This window comes from Aptenodytes patagonicus, chromosome 2 (genome assembly GCF_965638725.1).
Source record: "Aptenodytes patagonicus chromosome 2, bAptPat1.pri.cur, whole genome shotgun sequence".
NCBI classification, from domain to species: domain Eukaryota; kingdom Metazoa; phylum Chordata; class Aves; order Sphenisciformes; family Spheniscidae; genus Aptenodytes; species Aptenodytes patagonicus.
Window position 1 is genome coordinate 107,283,888 of NC_134950.1, and position 16,280 is coordinate 107,300,167.

Consider the following 16,280-nt stretch of genomic DNA (forward strand, 5'->3'; position numbering starts at 1 on the left):
GGATTTTTAACTTTAGCTTAGGATTTTTATCGGGAAATGGATAGAAAACTGTGCAAACCCTCTATTTTTTTCTCTTCAATCTCTGCTTTGCCTACATTGAATTGTTTAAGTCTCAGAGCTTAAGGGCCTGCACTTACTGCTTGTGAGGTATGTTGCACTTCCTGCAGATGTTCCTTGTTATGATTAGTAGGTGAATCTTCATTCAGATTGATGGTTGCCATGTCAATTACTGCGACTTTGTGTTGGGATGGGAAGTGCATGCAGACGGCTTTTGAGGTATAGAAAATACCTCAAAAAGTAGGCAGATGCTTTAGGTTTTTTTTCCCTAAGCTGTGCAGAGGTACATATCTCCACAAGATATGGTAAGGAGAAATGATAGAGGCATAGCAGAGGAACTTACTAAAGAATATTCTCTGCATGGGCAATAGCATACATATGGAATTGTCTTTAGACTTGTGGATCTGTAGAAGAAATGAGGTGCCGCCTTTCTCATATGCAAGTGTTTTATATAGCTTTTGCTGCTGTACAATTTAGCCTGAAGACTTCCCATCTGCATTGACAGCTACCCCTAGCCCCAATTCTTTCTGTAGGAAAGAGAAATTTGCTACCGGAGAAATTAATAAGGAGGGAAACAGTCCAGAACTGGTACTTGACTAGAAGGCATGGATAACAGAAAACCAAGTATTTACCTCTCAATTTATGTATATCTCTGTGGCACACATGAGCAATAAAGTTTTGAGACCAGCTACAAGTGTTAGCAGAACGTAAGCCTTTTCAGCTTCTACACGGTCTTGCACTTTCCAGTAGCTAGAAACTGTTCATCACTCTGTACGTTCTCATGGAGGTTGTTTCAGTGTCTGTTCTGCATAAGAACAGTAAGATTTTTCTGGAAATTACATTGATGCTTGAGTGAGCAGATAGAAGTAACTTCTGTAATAGATACATGCATCATTGCTTTATGGTAATGTTGCAGCAGAGCTTTTTCCAAGAATGCAGGATATATGTGAAGTCAGACCACTCAAAGCCAAATTAGCTTCTTTGGATCCATACAAAAAATTTAAGCACTGTGCTTAAATAAGGATCCTGTTGACATGACAATTGTCTTACATTTATTCTTTAGTCTGAATGGAAGCAGCCTTGGTTTATGGCTATTTATGGTTTTGGTTTGCTGGGTTTTTTGGTTTCTTGTCACCTGATTGCAGCATCAGCTCTCTGAAAAATGGTGGCCTGTTTTTCTTGAGCTGTTTTTCACTATGCTTCAGTTTCAAGTTAACTTGAAAGCATTTTATTATGTGCCGTGAGAAGAATTCAACGTGTTTGGTGTTCCCCTGTTCATTCACTGTGGTAAGGACATATCGAAGCTATTGTGAAAGGTGAACTGAGAGCAAAACTGTGCTCTTCATGTAGAATTTGTCTTCTGACCTTCTCTTGAACACCCCACCTTAGAGAATTAATTTTCAGTATGATTTCTGAGCGGGTTAGAATTTTGCATATGTGGTTTTCAAAAATACCATGTTCGCCAATTAAAACGCTTTGTTGCTTTAAAACCTTCTTTTATGTGCATAGTGTTCTAGATGACTTGTATATAATCTGAACTAGAAAGCATGATGTCTACCAAGTAAGTACAAGAGCAAATTTAGAGATATTTCTGAAAACTTGGATTTGGTATCTGGAGTACCTTTGGCTTTTAGTTTGTTTTGTCATGTGAAGAAGATTTAAAAAATGCACGACTGGACATTTTAAAAAAATTTCTTACAATACTTGTTTAAGTTCCGCTTACTTCCTAATTTTTCATATCAGCAAGATTTAGCTTGGACTCATAGATTTCCTGTTTTGTTTCCCGTCACTGGGGTCCCCCCTCCCCCCCATTTTTTCCCGAATGATAGGAAAATACTTTTTCCACAAATTTTTTTGTGCATTCAGTTTTTGAGTGAACTAACTAGCTTTGTTCCCGGTTGAAGTAACTTGATGTTTCTGCAAGTTTGTAGCTGATTGAACAATGCTATACCCAAAGAAAGAACATGATTTAAAGTGTTGGAATGTCAATTGTGTACATCTCAAATATGTGCAATTTTTTTTTCTGTGTGTGCTTTTTTTACTTGTGGGCAAAGATTAGGAGGAATATTTTGCATACCAAACAACTATAGGTTTCCTGTTTTCCTTTTTTAAATAGTACAGTTCTCTTCAGGTGGATATCTCTTCAAATATTCTCCTACTCTCATTGTAAACTGTTTGAGAGACTGTTTTGGCCACAGTCTGCCTGTTTTTCTGTCTTGCTTTTTGTTCTGTAAAATAAGAATGACTGCTGGCAATGCAGACAATTGCATTAGTAATTTTGAGGCTCTAACTGCTGTTTCAGAAGACATGAAGATAAGAGGAAGATGGGGAGCAGGACATTGTTGTGAATGTTGGAGTTTTAACACAGATTTAAATCGCATATACAAGGAACACACATAGAATGGGAAGATTGGAGACCATCTGCATATTTAGAGCTCTCCTGTGACCATCCGATTTTCCCTTTCATGTGGGAAGGCAATCTTCCAGAAGAGGAGGCATGTACAGTTTCTTTGTTATTTAGGTTATATGTCTTGTTTTGCTTGAAAGAGAAATTGTGGTATTTCTGCTGTATGCGTACCTGCAGTCTGGAGTCTCCTTTCTTGAAGGTTGTGATTTGGTCCTTGGCCGTTGGTTATGACAAACAGATGTCTTGTGGGTTTCTCTACATGTGACCTCTGGATATGCACTGCCATTGTAGTTAGTTTTTCTTCTTTCACTTGGTGTGTCATTCTCGCTTTCACACCTTTCCATCCATGGTCAATGATTCCCATAGACTGAGCTTGCGCTCTCAGTTAACACCAGCTGTCTATTTTTAATGCTGCCACCTTCTCATATTGCCAGCAGAAAATGTTAGCAGATATATATACATCCTTGTTTTCTCCCTGTCTTCAGGATCACTAGAACATCCCCTCCTACATACACACGCTTTTTTACTTACATGAATATATCTGACCTCTCAGGAGAGTTCACTATCACTGAGCTGTCACTGGGTTCAGAAATTGCTTTCATGCTTATATGTGATTTGGCATGGAAGAAATTCTGTGAAATCCTTTGAAAAACTGGAATGTTGCTGTTGCAAAAACCATCTGACAATTATATTTTCTTATTGGGACAGTCTGATAAAAATCTGTTGGTTTTCAGTTCTGTGTTATTAAACTCTAAAGGGAAGTCCCACCTTGGACTAGATGAGACTGATGCTCTGGCTTCCATAGTAGCATTTTTGGAAGCAACGAGCTGCCTTCACAGTACCCAAATACATCAAGCCGTGTCGCTTAATGTTTAAATTATGTTTCAGAAAAAGCTATGCAAAGACACTTCTTATGTATAGTACTAATGGTATTATACTTTTCTCTCTCAAAAAAACCAAAAACCAAAACCAAAAAAAAACCCCAAACCAGTCTGTAACTGGAAATATTTACTTGGAGGGTAGGAGGGAATGTCCTGGAGCTGGAAGAGGGAGCTGGGTACCTCAGTTATCAGCTAGTGCTTTCTAAATTTCTTGGCCATGAAATATGAGTAAACTTGCTGTGTCTTGGCAGTATGGTCATTAACAAACAGCTGCAGTGCCTGAATAATAGAGTGAATATGCTCGATGTGAATTAAAGGTTGCTTTTTCCATCCCTTTCCCTTCACTTTTCTTGTCTTCAGTCAGTGACTTTTTTTCTTTATACTGAACAGTGTAACTTCTGAATTAGGATGGGAGTTTTGTCAGAGGCCTCACTGGAACAGTGTTCCGGACATCTTTCCCTATAGGAACAAGCAATAAAATGTTCGAATTGCACTTGTAGTTCTACTTGAGCTTCATAGTGATTTAAAAACATGTCCCGCCAGTACACACCCTTTGCCTTGCCACCATCTTGCATTGTTCTTTCCATGCCGCTCTGATGTGGGTTGGCCCAATGTAGGTGAAATGGCCATTTTGGTAGCTATAAAGATCCTGCCTGGGAATTAAAAAAACATTATAATATTAGACATTGTAAAGATATGGAGCTAGGCTTTTTGCTGAAACATCACAAAATCCCAGGACAAAAACAAGAAAGAAATTCTAGGAAAGTTAGCAGCACACAAGTTTTGTTTTGTTTTGTTTTTTAATGTAATTTTAAGGAAAAGCTGAGAGGAGAAAAACTTTTGGATGATATGTTGCTAGAAAGAAGCTTGGATCCTCACTGTTGTTGCATAATGATGAGTTGGATTCAGTTATTATTCTGTTCCTTGTGCAATGGTTTATTTTCAAGGTCCAATTCAGTTCTTAATGAAAACATAATTTAAGTTCTAATATCTTAACTCATTGAGCCTCAAGATCTTACTATGTCAAGTCCTATTTAATAATGCCGTTGTTCTTTGACCTCTTGTAGTTGTGTTTGAATTTTGTCTGAATTGAGTAGGATTTTGTATCATATAATCATACAATATCTAGTCCTTAGTGAGGTACTGAGCTTTTCTGTTCTGATTAATAAAAATAGCACTGTCATACGTAACTGTGATTTCTACTGTGGAGATTTCATTTTTCTTTCCTCTATCAAATGCCACGTCCTGTTCTTGGTTAACTGGTCTCATCAAAAGAGGTAACTTGTCTTCCCTGCATGTCAACACAGTCAAAACATATATCAAAAAATATATCAAATATATCATATATCAAAATATATCATATATCAAAAAATATATCAAAAAATACTGCATGTGGAGAGAAAGCAGTAAGGAAGGTTACTGGCTATCAAAAGCCTGAGGGGACTGGGTACTAACATGAAAGTTCATTGGGTTACATCCCTTTTCCTATCTCTGATTGTCATGTATTTATACAAATTCAGGTTAATAATGTAATAGAAGTCCTGAAAAATAGCTAATAATCTGAAAGCTGTCCTTGAGAATCTTTTTCTTTTCATACTTACAAACAATTTTGGATAGTTTCTATGGATTAACTGCCTGGGATCAAATGCATTCACTTTTGCTTAGAGGATGTTTGGCCGTGCAGCATTGGCCTTGCCCACAGTCATGGCTTGCAATGGTACTCTAGCTTCCTTTCATCAGTGTTTGTGTTGGACATGGTTTCATTATATGTAGACTGGTCTCCTTTTTAGCCAAATATTTTCACACTGCTGGCGAGAGTGAATCAAAATAAACCTAGCTGCTGGATTTTTTTTTTTCTGGGACATGAATGAGATGTGTCAGCTCATATGGGATTGCTGGTGAGCTCTAGAAGGATGCCTTATCTGTGTTTCCTACTTTTCTTTCCCTGGGCTATCAAGCAATGAGTTCATGTGCACTGTTTCAAGTGGCAGAGAAAGTACAGGTGATATTGGTTCTTTGCCCTGTCCTCTCAGCTGTAATGCCTTTGCCATAAACCTCTGCACTTCAACAGCAGAAAGAGCTTTTGAAACAGTAGTGGCTGTATCAGCTTCTTCAGCCCTCTGAAAGATAAAAAGTATTATTATAAGAAAACAGCTTCTTATCACTAGCTTGTGTAGTAAGCTCATCACAGCCTGGGAAAGACTGACAGATGAAATGATTAGCTATTGAGAACTGTTAGTAAATCTTCAGCTATCCTTAACTGCTTTCATTTATTGGTATGAGGCTCCCTTAATGAGCACTATGACATAATCCTCTTGGATTTTTGTATTTCGGATGTGGTCAGCAGTGTCCCTGGCAGCTGTGAACTGTATTAGGTTGTTACACTGTGGTTAACAGTTTCTGCTCCCCTGTGATCTGTGTGTGCGTGCCCAGCCCTAGTGCGTATCCTTAGGATGACAAGAACCAAAGGGAATGGCAAACAAATTTGAGCCCTCTGGAGAAAAAAACCAGCATATCTGCAGAAACCTCATTCTGAGGCATCATCTTCCTGCTTCAGCACTAGTTTGTCCCCTACCATTTGGGTCTAAGGCCTTTCTGCAGCCTCTCTTTTTTTGCTATCCATTTCTTACATCTTTCTGTATTTTGGCTAACTTCCCTGCTGCTGTCACTCACCCCCGCCATGTCCTTTAATGTCTAACTTCCTCCCGAGTCGTGCTGACAAATAGTGCCAGTCCTTCATGCACCCACAAGATAGATTTCTATGTTACTGAACAACATGCTCTGTAAGTTGCATGTCATTTATTGGAATCTTTCACAGAAGTAAACAGCATTCTAAGGATAAAAGCAATGTTTGTGATAAAATTACTGTCTTATCCATTGTGTGGATAAATACAGTTATTACATTCTTTGTGTAGAGTCCAGAGGACTGACAGCCAGAACACATCTCTTCTTCGTATGATACCAGTTAAGAAAGAAAAGTTCAAGTCCTCCCAGACTACTTGGTAGTGCATGTTTCCATCTCTCTTCAAACTCAGGTACATGCCTGTCATAAGAAATGCATTTTCAAACTCCTTTGATGTAAGTTGGGGCATGCGCTTTCTTCAGGATTCACAGTTTTCCAAATACTTCCTCTGCAGCTTTTTATCAGTAGCTAACCATTACATGGGTCTGTATTCCTAAATATCCAGATATAACGTTATTTTTGTTCTCTTAAACTAAAAAAAACAACCAAACAAACCCCAAACAAGTGGATTCTGCTACTCTTTTAAGCTAATTTCATCTCTTCCTCTAAGCCCTGTATAACCATCAGACCTACTTTCTGCTTGGACTTTTTCTTTTCCTCATCCTCCTTAAGTCCCATTAATCTCTTTAACCCCTTTAACTCATTGTGGGGTTTGCTTTCCTTTGGAAGCTTTTATCTACTACATGTTTTTGCCAAGTCACTTTCTTTCTCCAGTCCCTGTCTTCATTCCCTTCCCAGTACTATTTATCTGATAGGCTCATAGATTTTGGGTTTGTGCCCCCCCCCCCCTTTTTTTTTCTTTTTTTTTAACTTCAGATTTTATTTTAATGGAAATGAGTTTTCACTGTGAGTGAAGCACATAGGAAGAAAATGCTACAAAAATAAAGCCAAGAAGAGAAAAAGGTTAACTTCAAATATAGAAGAGAGTTTTCATGAGAGAAGCCTAAAATATTTAGGTTAAAATAAAGCCTGATAAAGATATCATCTGCTGGTTTAGTGAGCTGCTGAAGTCCTCTTGCTTCAGATTTTTCAAAGCGTGGCAGTTCACAAGCTGTCACAGTTTCAGATACTTAGAATGAACTAGGCACACTCTGCTTTATCCTTGCTCAGTAATGAGACAACAAGCACCTGGAGGGAAACTGGCACTTCCAGGTTCAGTTCCTGAGTGAATGATGTGTGTTCTTCTGCCCTTGCTGCCCACTCAGTGACTCCAGAAAGGTTTCTGCAAGTCGTGACTATTGCTGTGATATAGAGCGAGCATTTTGCACTGCATTTTGCATTGTACCTCTCTTGTTGCTTTGATCTCCTGGGATGATAAGAAAACTGATGATAGCATTGCCTTGTGATTGTGGGGTATATGAAGCCATTCAGTCCAACTCCTTATGTCTACTTGGCCAAGATGCTAGAAGTTATGTTTATAGAGTAATTGCAAAGGTCATCTGGATGTCCTTTGTCAGTCCTAATCTTTCCCTCAAGAGAATCCACTTCCGGTAAATAGCCATGCACTCAAAGGTGCCTGTGTTCCAGAAGTGACCACTACCTTAGCTGAAGATCTCTGTTGTATCTTTTTCCTAGGATCATTTTTCTGAGGATATCTTCTGCAAGGATATCTTCTTTCCTGACAATTTGCCAATTTACTCCTGCTTGCATCAACGTCCAGATGTCTAATTTCAATATCCCAGTTCTACCCATAATTGGGTAGAAGTCTCCGATGCAAGGTGATACCTCAAGTTTTGCTTTCTTAATTGGTTCTTTTACAACCACCTTTCTTTAGAACTATTAGTGCAGCACAAAGAACCTGGTAGAATTGTATTACAGTATCTCCCCCCCCCCCCCCCCCCCCCCAGCTATATTTGTCAAATTTTTACGCAAGTCTCTGCTTTGGGTTAGTCATACATGGTTCAGTTTTATCCAAGAAACTGTGTTCTCTTTTTCATTTGTAAGTTTTTTGCATTGTATATCTAAATTTTGTAATTTCGTTCTTGAGTGATATATAGTAAGAAACAGATCTTCACAGGGTATGTTAAATACTCCATTAGATTGCCAGGTTCTAGCAGCCTGGTTAGCCTACCTAGGGACCTAGCTTTAGTTTGGGACTTTTTTTGGCTGTGAATTGTGGGGCTGATGGCCAGTAAAAATGCTGAGCTGTGTAGCCCAAAGAGAGCAGAAAGTGAAAATTGTAAACCACAAAAGGAAAAAAAATAAACTACCAGTCCTGTGGCATAATCTGCTTCTTGGTTAAACAGATTAGCCTTGGACTTTGTGTTGGTAACATTACAGCAGACAATCTTGGAAAAAAGAATACATCTGTTAGATGAGTGATGTATTTTGCAGAGACCAGTACAAACCTTTCTTGCTTCAAGGAATTTGTCTGTGGTAGCTTTTTACTGTCAACATGTACAGTACAAATACCACTAACCATTGCTAGTAATGAACATTATGTTTATAGATTACATCAAAAAGACTTGGTGTGTTAGCACAAGTAGCAAGAAAAGAATAAATGTCAGTTCTACTAAACGAACAGGAGTGAATGCTTTGGGAAATACCACAGTAATAATCATAAAGTTGCTGCTGTAAAGTGATAAATAGAAAAAACCTATTTGTATGAAAATCAGGGAGTTTCAGCTGTAGTGAGTTTTTAGTATGGCAGATTGCTCTTGGGGAAAAAAGTAAAAAATTCTGGACAAGTTGAGTACGATCCATCTATTATTTCTCTTAAAAAAAAAAGAAAAAGAAAAAATGAAACATGTTTTAGAAGAAACACTTCCCATTTTTCTTTTTTGTTTGTTAAGATAAAGTAGAAACAGCTAAAGTTTGAAGTCTGGTCTGAATGTCATTAGGAAATATACCTTTGTTAGGGTTGGGGGTAAAAAGTCTGACTTATATAGTCTGTTCTCAGTGTTATCATGACACCTTTATATGATTAATTTGAATAATTTAAATGATTAATTCTGATAATTCAGGAGTGTTTCTTATTTGGTTAGCAGTTACCTCCAGGGATGTGGGGAGCAGTAGTGGCAAATCAGAAATTGCCTGATTAAACTTACTGTGCCAGTAAGTCAGAAACTGTGACAAATAAGCCACTCAGGCATTCTGTTGCCAGTGCAATCCTTCATTCTGTCTTCTGAATGAATAAGACTGCCTTGCGAAGGGAATAAATACAGGGAGTACCCAAAATCCTGTTTGTTCTGATTTACAAGAGATGACGCTGTTGAGTTTTGCTTGACTGCTTGTTTGACTGAGACACCCAAGTCCATGTTGAATTTAGACTAAATAAACCTTACAAACAAAACTCCTTGTACAAGAGTTTATGCAAAAACATTTGTTGGGCTCCCACCTCTAGTTATACTGTCTTCAGACCCTTCTCAGACTTGCTATACTCCTTAGACCTTTGTGGGTAGATGACAACTTCCACGGCAAAACAGTCCTGCTTAGTGTATCCTGCTGTAATCCTCTCTGGCATGCTAGTAAGAATAGAAGCTTCTCTGAGTATTTTTACATCTTCTTTCCCCTCTTCAATCTAAGAAAATTGAAAGGAAAAGTGACCTTTTGGGATGGGAGTATGGGAGGGCTTTTGGTCGCTCAGATTAAGACAGAAAACTATTACATTAGAGACCTTGCTGTATTGTAACGCTGAACTGTAATAGTGCTATGGAGATAAAGATTTCTAATATTGGTCAAGGATTTTGTGTATTGGGTATGTGGAGTGTATTTGTATAGCTTTTCTCTTCAACTAAAATTGTAGGCAACTGTTAATCCAAATAGTATTCAAGTCCAAATAACATAGAAGTATTAATTTGCAACAATACGTTTTCACGCTGCATTGTTCTAATCTTGTGAACACAGGACACTGTTAGTAGTAATATTTGCAAATGAAAACTGCATTGCTTGCTATTGCAACCAACTTTGGGCCAATGTTTGATCTTTTACACTTTATGTTCACTTTGCTCATGTCCAGGCTCAGAACTGATGCTTTTACATGTGTGAACTTGGGCTCCCACGAGCGAACTGAGGAATTCAAGCTTTAGTTCAGAATCTCCCCATTGGTTGTGGTTAGATGTGGAGAGACCCATCAAGGAAGGGGAAGTGATGGGAAGCTTCCTAAATTCTTCTGAGTATGTTCAGTCTGTTCCCAAGCAACTTTCATGAGTGTAACCATGAGCACACTGTTTCTTCCACTGAAGGAGCAGGTTTAGAGTAATTCTGTTTCTTGTAAGAGGCAGAGCTTAAAATAGAATGGCATGTAAGAGTGTATCCTTCCTAAACATAAAGGTTTCTTTGTGTCATAATACACTACAGGGCTTTAAAAATTTATATTATTAATGTCCCTCATATATATCTTGTTCTTTTCATTGAGGTGCCCAACCTTATGATGTCTGTTTTCATAAAAGCCTTTACCCCCTGCCCCCCTTCCCTCTATTGTTACTATTTTCCATTTTGTCTCATTTTCTGGTCAGATAGTTTTAATTTGCATTTCCAGTGTCTGATTGTGTTGTGTTTCTGTAGCTGTTCACACATTCCTTCTATTTCATTCATCATCTTTTTTTTTTTTTTATTATTTTTCCCCCTTTTCTTTTTTTAATGTACAGTATTTTATCTTCTTTCTAGGTCTCTATTAACTCTCTGGAGTGCTAAACCTAAGAGAAGGGTGTTAATAACTTAGAGATCACCCTTGGCATACTTAATTGTAGACAAGTTGCTTGAACTTGTAACACTGGGAAAATGAAAGTTAATATATTTGTTTTGTTACTCCCATGAAAATGAGATATTTATAATAAGCTTCTAAAAACAAGTTACAAATATACACAAAGAAGCTGATTCTTTGTAGCAATTGCTTAATAGAAGAAACTGGTTTGTTTGGGGTTTTTTAGGTTTTTTTGGTTTTTTTTTTTAGTTTAACTTCATGACCTCTGAAAAGCTGATGTTGTAAAGGGGCTTCCTGGATGTGAACAGGGCATTAAAAATGGTGGAAATAAACTGAGGGTACGACTGCCTTGTGTGTCATGTAGTGTTCATAGTATTATCATTTTTCACAGAATCATAAAATAGTTGGGGGTTGGAAGTGACCTTCAAAGGTCATCTAGTCTAACCCCGCCCCCCCAGCAACGAGCAGGGACATCTTCAACTAGATCAGGTTGCTCAGAGCCCCGTCCAGCCTGACCTTGAATGTTTCCAGGGATGGGGCATCCACCACCTCTCTGGGCAACCTGGGCCAGTGTTTCACCACCCTCAGCGTAAAAAAATTTCTTCCTTATATCTAGTTTGAATCTACCCTCTTTTAGTTTAAAACCATTACCCCTTGTCCTGTCACAACAGGCCCTGCTAAAAAGTCTGTCCCCATCTTTCTTAGAAGCCCCCTTTAAGTATTGAAAGGCTGCAATAAGGTCTCCCCAGAGCCTTCTCTTCTCCAGGCTGAACAACCCCAACTCTCTCAGCCTTTCTTCACAGGAGAGGTGTTCTATCCCTCTGATCATTTTTGTGGCCCTCCTCTGGACCCGCTCCAACAGGTCAGTGTCTTTCTTGTGCTGAGGGCTCCAGAGCTGGATGCAGTACTGGTCTCACCAGAGCAGAGCAGAGGGGCAGAATCACCTCCCTCAACCCGCTGGCCACGCTTCTTTTGATGCAGCCCAGGATACAGGTGGCTTTCTGGGCTGTGATCACACATTGCTGGCTCATGTCCAATTTTTCGTCCACCAGTATCTCCAAGTCCCTCTCTGCAGGGTTGTTTTGTGGACCTGGAGGGGGCTGATCCTGTGGCTTAAGAGTGTGTAAATCAAGAGCTATGTAGATTCATTGAGAGACTTTGCCTCTGTCATTTCTACCTACTCAGTCTGTTTTCTCCTCTGCATTCAACCCGTGACTGTACAGATAGAAGAGAGGGTAGGAGCATGCTGTCCTGCTGAGTAAGAATGATGACAGCAGCTGCTCAGAGCTCTTTGAGACCCGCCTCTAGAGACAGGAGGTGTTGTAGCATTGCTACTTGGTGATTTAGATGCTATGGTACGTGGCATACATGTACCATACATGGCATACCAAAAGTGCCAGAACATGTGAATTAATCAAGAATTATGTTCTATAGGGTTTTCCACAAGACTTGGCGTATGTTGCAACTGTAGAATTTTTGAGTTAATTATGATGTTTTTCAAATGGGTTTGATAATATTGTAATAGATAGGAGGAGGAGAGAGGATGTTTTTGGAGTATAGAAAAAGATAATGAATTTCAAAATTAAAGCTGCTTTATTTAGGAAACTTTTACTTGGGATATAGTTTCAAAAATTCCTTTATTCCCAATCCTATTTTTAGTGTCACTCCAATTAATGTTTTTTGCTGGTAAAGAAGATCTGCCATGATGCACATTTCTTTTTCTCTTAAGTCCAGCAGCAATACTACCTTGCTCATATATGTATCCAATTTGTGGTTACACCTTAAGTTGGAGGGGAAAAAAAAACTAATTTCCTTTCCCCATGTTAGTGTGACAGGGAAAAGACCAAATGTGAGCGGTAGGAATGTCTATGTCCTAGACCAGAAGGAGATGTTCTTTGTTCCTCTTGGCACCCTTATTTATGTATTTTTCCTTTTAATACAGAAAAAAAAAAAATTGTGCTCTTCTATTTGATAAGTGTGGAACCAAAAATTCTACATGTGTTAATAAAAATAAAAGGAGTCAACATGAGCTTCAACAGTTTTTGCTGAAAGTGGTCATTCCCTTTCCCATTGTGATGATCCTGACTGATGATCCAAGCTAAGTTGTAGCAATCCTGACTGGAGACTTCCAGGTAATCTATGTGCTACGGAAAATTGCATTTGAAAGGTCTGTATGTTAGACTTGGCTGTGAGTCTGTAGTGAACAAGGGCCTTAGTGTGGTGTTATGCTGAAGCTTAGCAGTGATTGCCAGTGCTGTCTTTTTCTAAATGGGAGGCAAACCAAAATGAAGTCCTGACCTCTTGAGCTAGTTAAAAGTTCTTGGACATGTTTCATCAGAAGAGGGATGTTAATCCTATTAATGAGGATCCTGGACAAATTCCAAGTAGTTAATTGTGGTTTATTCCATGTGAATTTCTGATTTAATGAAATACTGGATTGTATTCTTCATTTCTGTCATGATGTTCTTTTACTAGGTAATTCCATGAGATACTCTAGCATACGCTTCACCTAAAGCAGATGAGTAGTTGCAAACAGCAAAGTTTGGTGAAAAAACAGATAAAGTTTATTTCTGGCTAAAATAGGGAGTGTGAGGGATGTAGGGATTTACTACATGGTGGGTTGTGTTGGAAATAAAGGATACTACTAATGAACGGTATGTGAAGGGTTGCGTTAGCATTGAATTTTATTGTGAATAACCAATTTCTCCTTGCTTTAAAAGCCTGGGATAAAATTTCATTTTGTGTTTAATTAATTGAAGTAGGAGTCACTTCCTAACTGTTGGTGTCTAAAACTGGGAAATCTCGCTTCCCCCTTTCATTAGTGGAGGCATCCTCCAACTGAGGGGGATTTAACCTCTGAAAGGTGTCTGAGAGAAGATCAAAGATAAATCGGTGATAGATGAATTGCTCTTCGCAGTGGCTCTTTGTGATGCTTGAATTAAAATCAGATTTCTATGCATAGTTTTTCTAGCCTGAGATTTCTGTTGCCAGTGCACACTTTCTCTATCCTTGCATCTATCATTTATTCATGTATAAACAGCTGTCACTGTTGAAAGTTGGTCTGGGTTGTGTGGTGTTTTTTTTTTTTTTTCCTGATTTGCGTGAAATGCTCTCTAAATTGGCATAAAAAGAAATGCTTAAGCAGCAAACAAAACTCGTGTAGTAGCATGTTTCCCAGCAACATGGACTCTCAAATATTTCTTTGACTTTGAGGGTGTCATAATGTTGTAAGCAATTGAAAACATCTTCTGCTATTAAAGATGGTACTATTTAAGGTTACATCAGTGTAAGTATCAGAACATCTTTTTGAAAATTTTTCTATTTGAACTGTTAAATTTTAGCTTAAAACGTATGGCTAAATTTTGGTGTGTAAATTCTTGTTCTAAAGATCAGGGAATCTGTAATTTAATAATACAGGAAAAGGTATGGTTTGTGTGTGATAAAATTCATAGAAAATAATTTTTTTTTTTTTTAATAGTGAGTAATCTCATTAATACTGTGGCCTCATACCTGAATTTTAAAATGAGGAACACTAAAAATAGTTTCGTATTAGGGAAAAGAAAGGAACACTGTGTACTCCACTACATTATCTCCTGCCTAAACTGAATATTTTAAAATGCTAGAAAACTGACTTGCATTAATCCCCTTTTGGTTAAACACATCTCTGTAGTGAATGCTGAGTTTCTTTGTAAGAGTTTTATCAATCAAACCCTTTGGCCTGATGGGTATAAAAGATCTGCAGGAGTGACTGTATAAATAGATGTTTTTAAACTATGAATTTCCCACTCTACTTGTCAGATTTTGCACTGTGCACTGCTGTAGCAAAATCTTTTCCACTAAAAGTAAACCTAAGCAAGTAATTTACTAGTGTGGAAATATGGGCTTCCTATTAGTAAAAACAACAGCAAGTCTTCAGCTCTGAATTTCTGGGGGGCATTTATGAGTTTATCAGACTGCTATATTATGTTTTCCATGAACCTGTGAATGTTTTATGAAGGTGATGGTCTAAGAAGGAAAATGGGTATTGAATTTAAATGCATCACTTTAAAATTTGTCAGTCTTTAATAGAGGAGGAATTTAAAGTTTTTAAATGCTTTTCAATAGTTTGCTTTACACAACAGCATTATTCTTAATTTCCTTGTGAATACATGAGTAGTGACCTATGAATAATATGTCATAACCAGTTATTCGAAGAGGAATAAAAAATATTAAATAACAAAACTCACCTAAGATGCTTCAGTTCTTGTCTTTTATGTATGCAGGCTTTACAAGTGATAAACCAAATGAGACTATATTTGATTTGATGAGCTGCAGGCATTCTGACAGCAGGCCAGGTCCCTTTATTTCCTCTTTCTTTCTGAACGTTCATCGAGGGAAGTTTCTAAAGCACTATCCTACTGATATACATTAAAAAAAAAAAAAAAAAAGTGATGTTCCTGGGATGTGTTTTATTTGACACCATAAATGGGCTGCATGGGTCTTCCTGTTCTGTTTCAGTTTTCTGTTGTTCACTGTGGTAAACTGAAACCATTCTGCCATCCTTGGAATGCTTGTTGTGCTCTCTTGTAGTTTCTTTCAATTTCTGTTTGTTTCGACAGGGGAAAGTCTTCCAGAACTATCACTTTTGAGCAGTTTAAGGAAGCTCTTCAAGAACTCTCCAAGAAGCGATTTAAAGACAAGAGTGATGAGGAAGCAGTTCAAGAAATGTATAAACTAATTGAAGGAAAAGCCCCGATTATATCTGGAGTAACGGTATGTTACTGATCTAATGGATGGATTGTTCTAGCTGTCCTGTGTTCTACTGCAGTGTTGTTAGATTCACCTGCTTCCCTTTACAATCCACAAATCCAAGCAGCATGCCTCTGTGGGCCTGAAGGCAACAACTGTGCTGGGCTGAGTGGGAGCAAAGATTGTGCAACAGCTGAGTATTGCACTACTGTGTATTCTTGTGTGGCACTGTCATTGCTTCTGCTAGGAATTGTAGAACCACCTAGCAGCACGGTCAGGAAGATTCAAGGAGAGCTCTTGTGTGTCGTTAGAACATAGAAACATTCATGAAGAGTGGTGTATCGAAATCAAAAAGAGTAGAAGGGAATTAAATTTAGAACCTCATTAAACAGTTCTAAGATGTGTGAAATACCAAAAAGACTAAAGCAAAGACATCTTAAAATACACCGTGTGAATCCCAGAACACTGGAAATCTGGGAATAACTACCATGTGGTCTGGTCTTTGTTTTTCGTTTGTTCCAAGTCTGTCAGAACTATAACGTTCGTTCTTTTTCTTTTTTTTTCTTTTTTAAATATTGGCATCCATATATGAAAAGGAAGTTATAAAGCCTAGTGTATATAAGTTTGGTTGTCCTTTTAAACGCTCAGGTTAGGCAAGCTTTTACCCTGTAGTTTAGGAGATACTGGAGTGTTTACCATCAACTTGAATAGTTCTGTCAATTTAGGTAATCTGCTTAAAATTCTGTGATCCTCCTAAATTTTGGCTGTAGAGCTGTGAATGAAAATCTGATTGTAAATAATCTTTCCAGAAATTGGTTC

The 16,280-nt window shown here is 38.1% G+C and overlaps 1 protein-coding gene across 2 annotated transcripts in view; it reads left to right on the plus strand.

Moving 5' to 3' along the window:
• The window catches only part of TPPP (tubulin polymerization promoting protein), a 114,910-nt gene that overhangs the window by 72,133 nt on the left and 26,497 nt on the right, over window positions 1–16,280 (plus strand). For both annotated transcript variants that reach the window (XM_076330699.1, XM_076330698.1), the window contains one exon: window positions 15,332–15,485. In XM_076330699.1, the coding sequence (XP_076186814.1) occupies window positions 15,332–15,485 (154 nt within the window). The remainder of the gene's footprint in view (window positions 1–15,331; window positions 15,486–16,280) is intronic.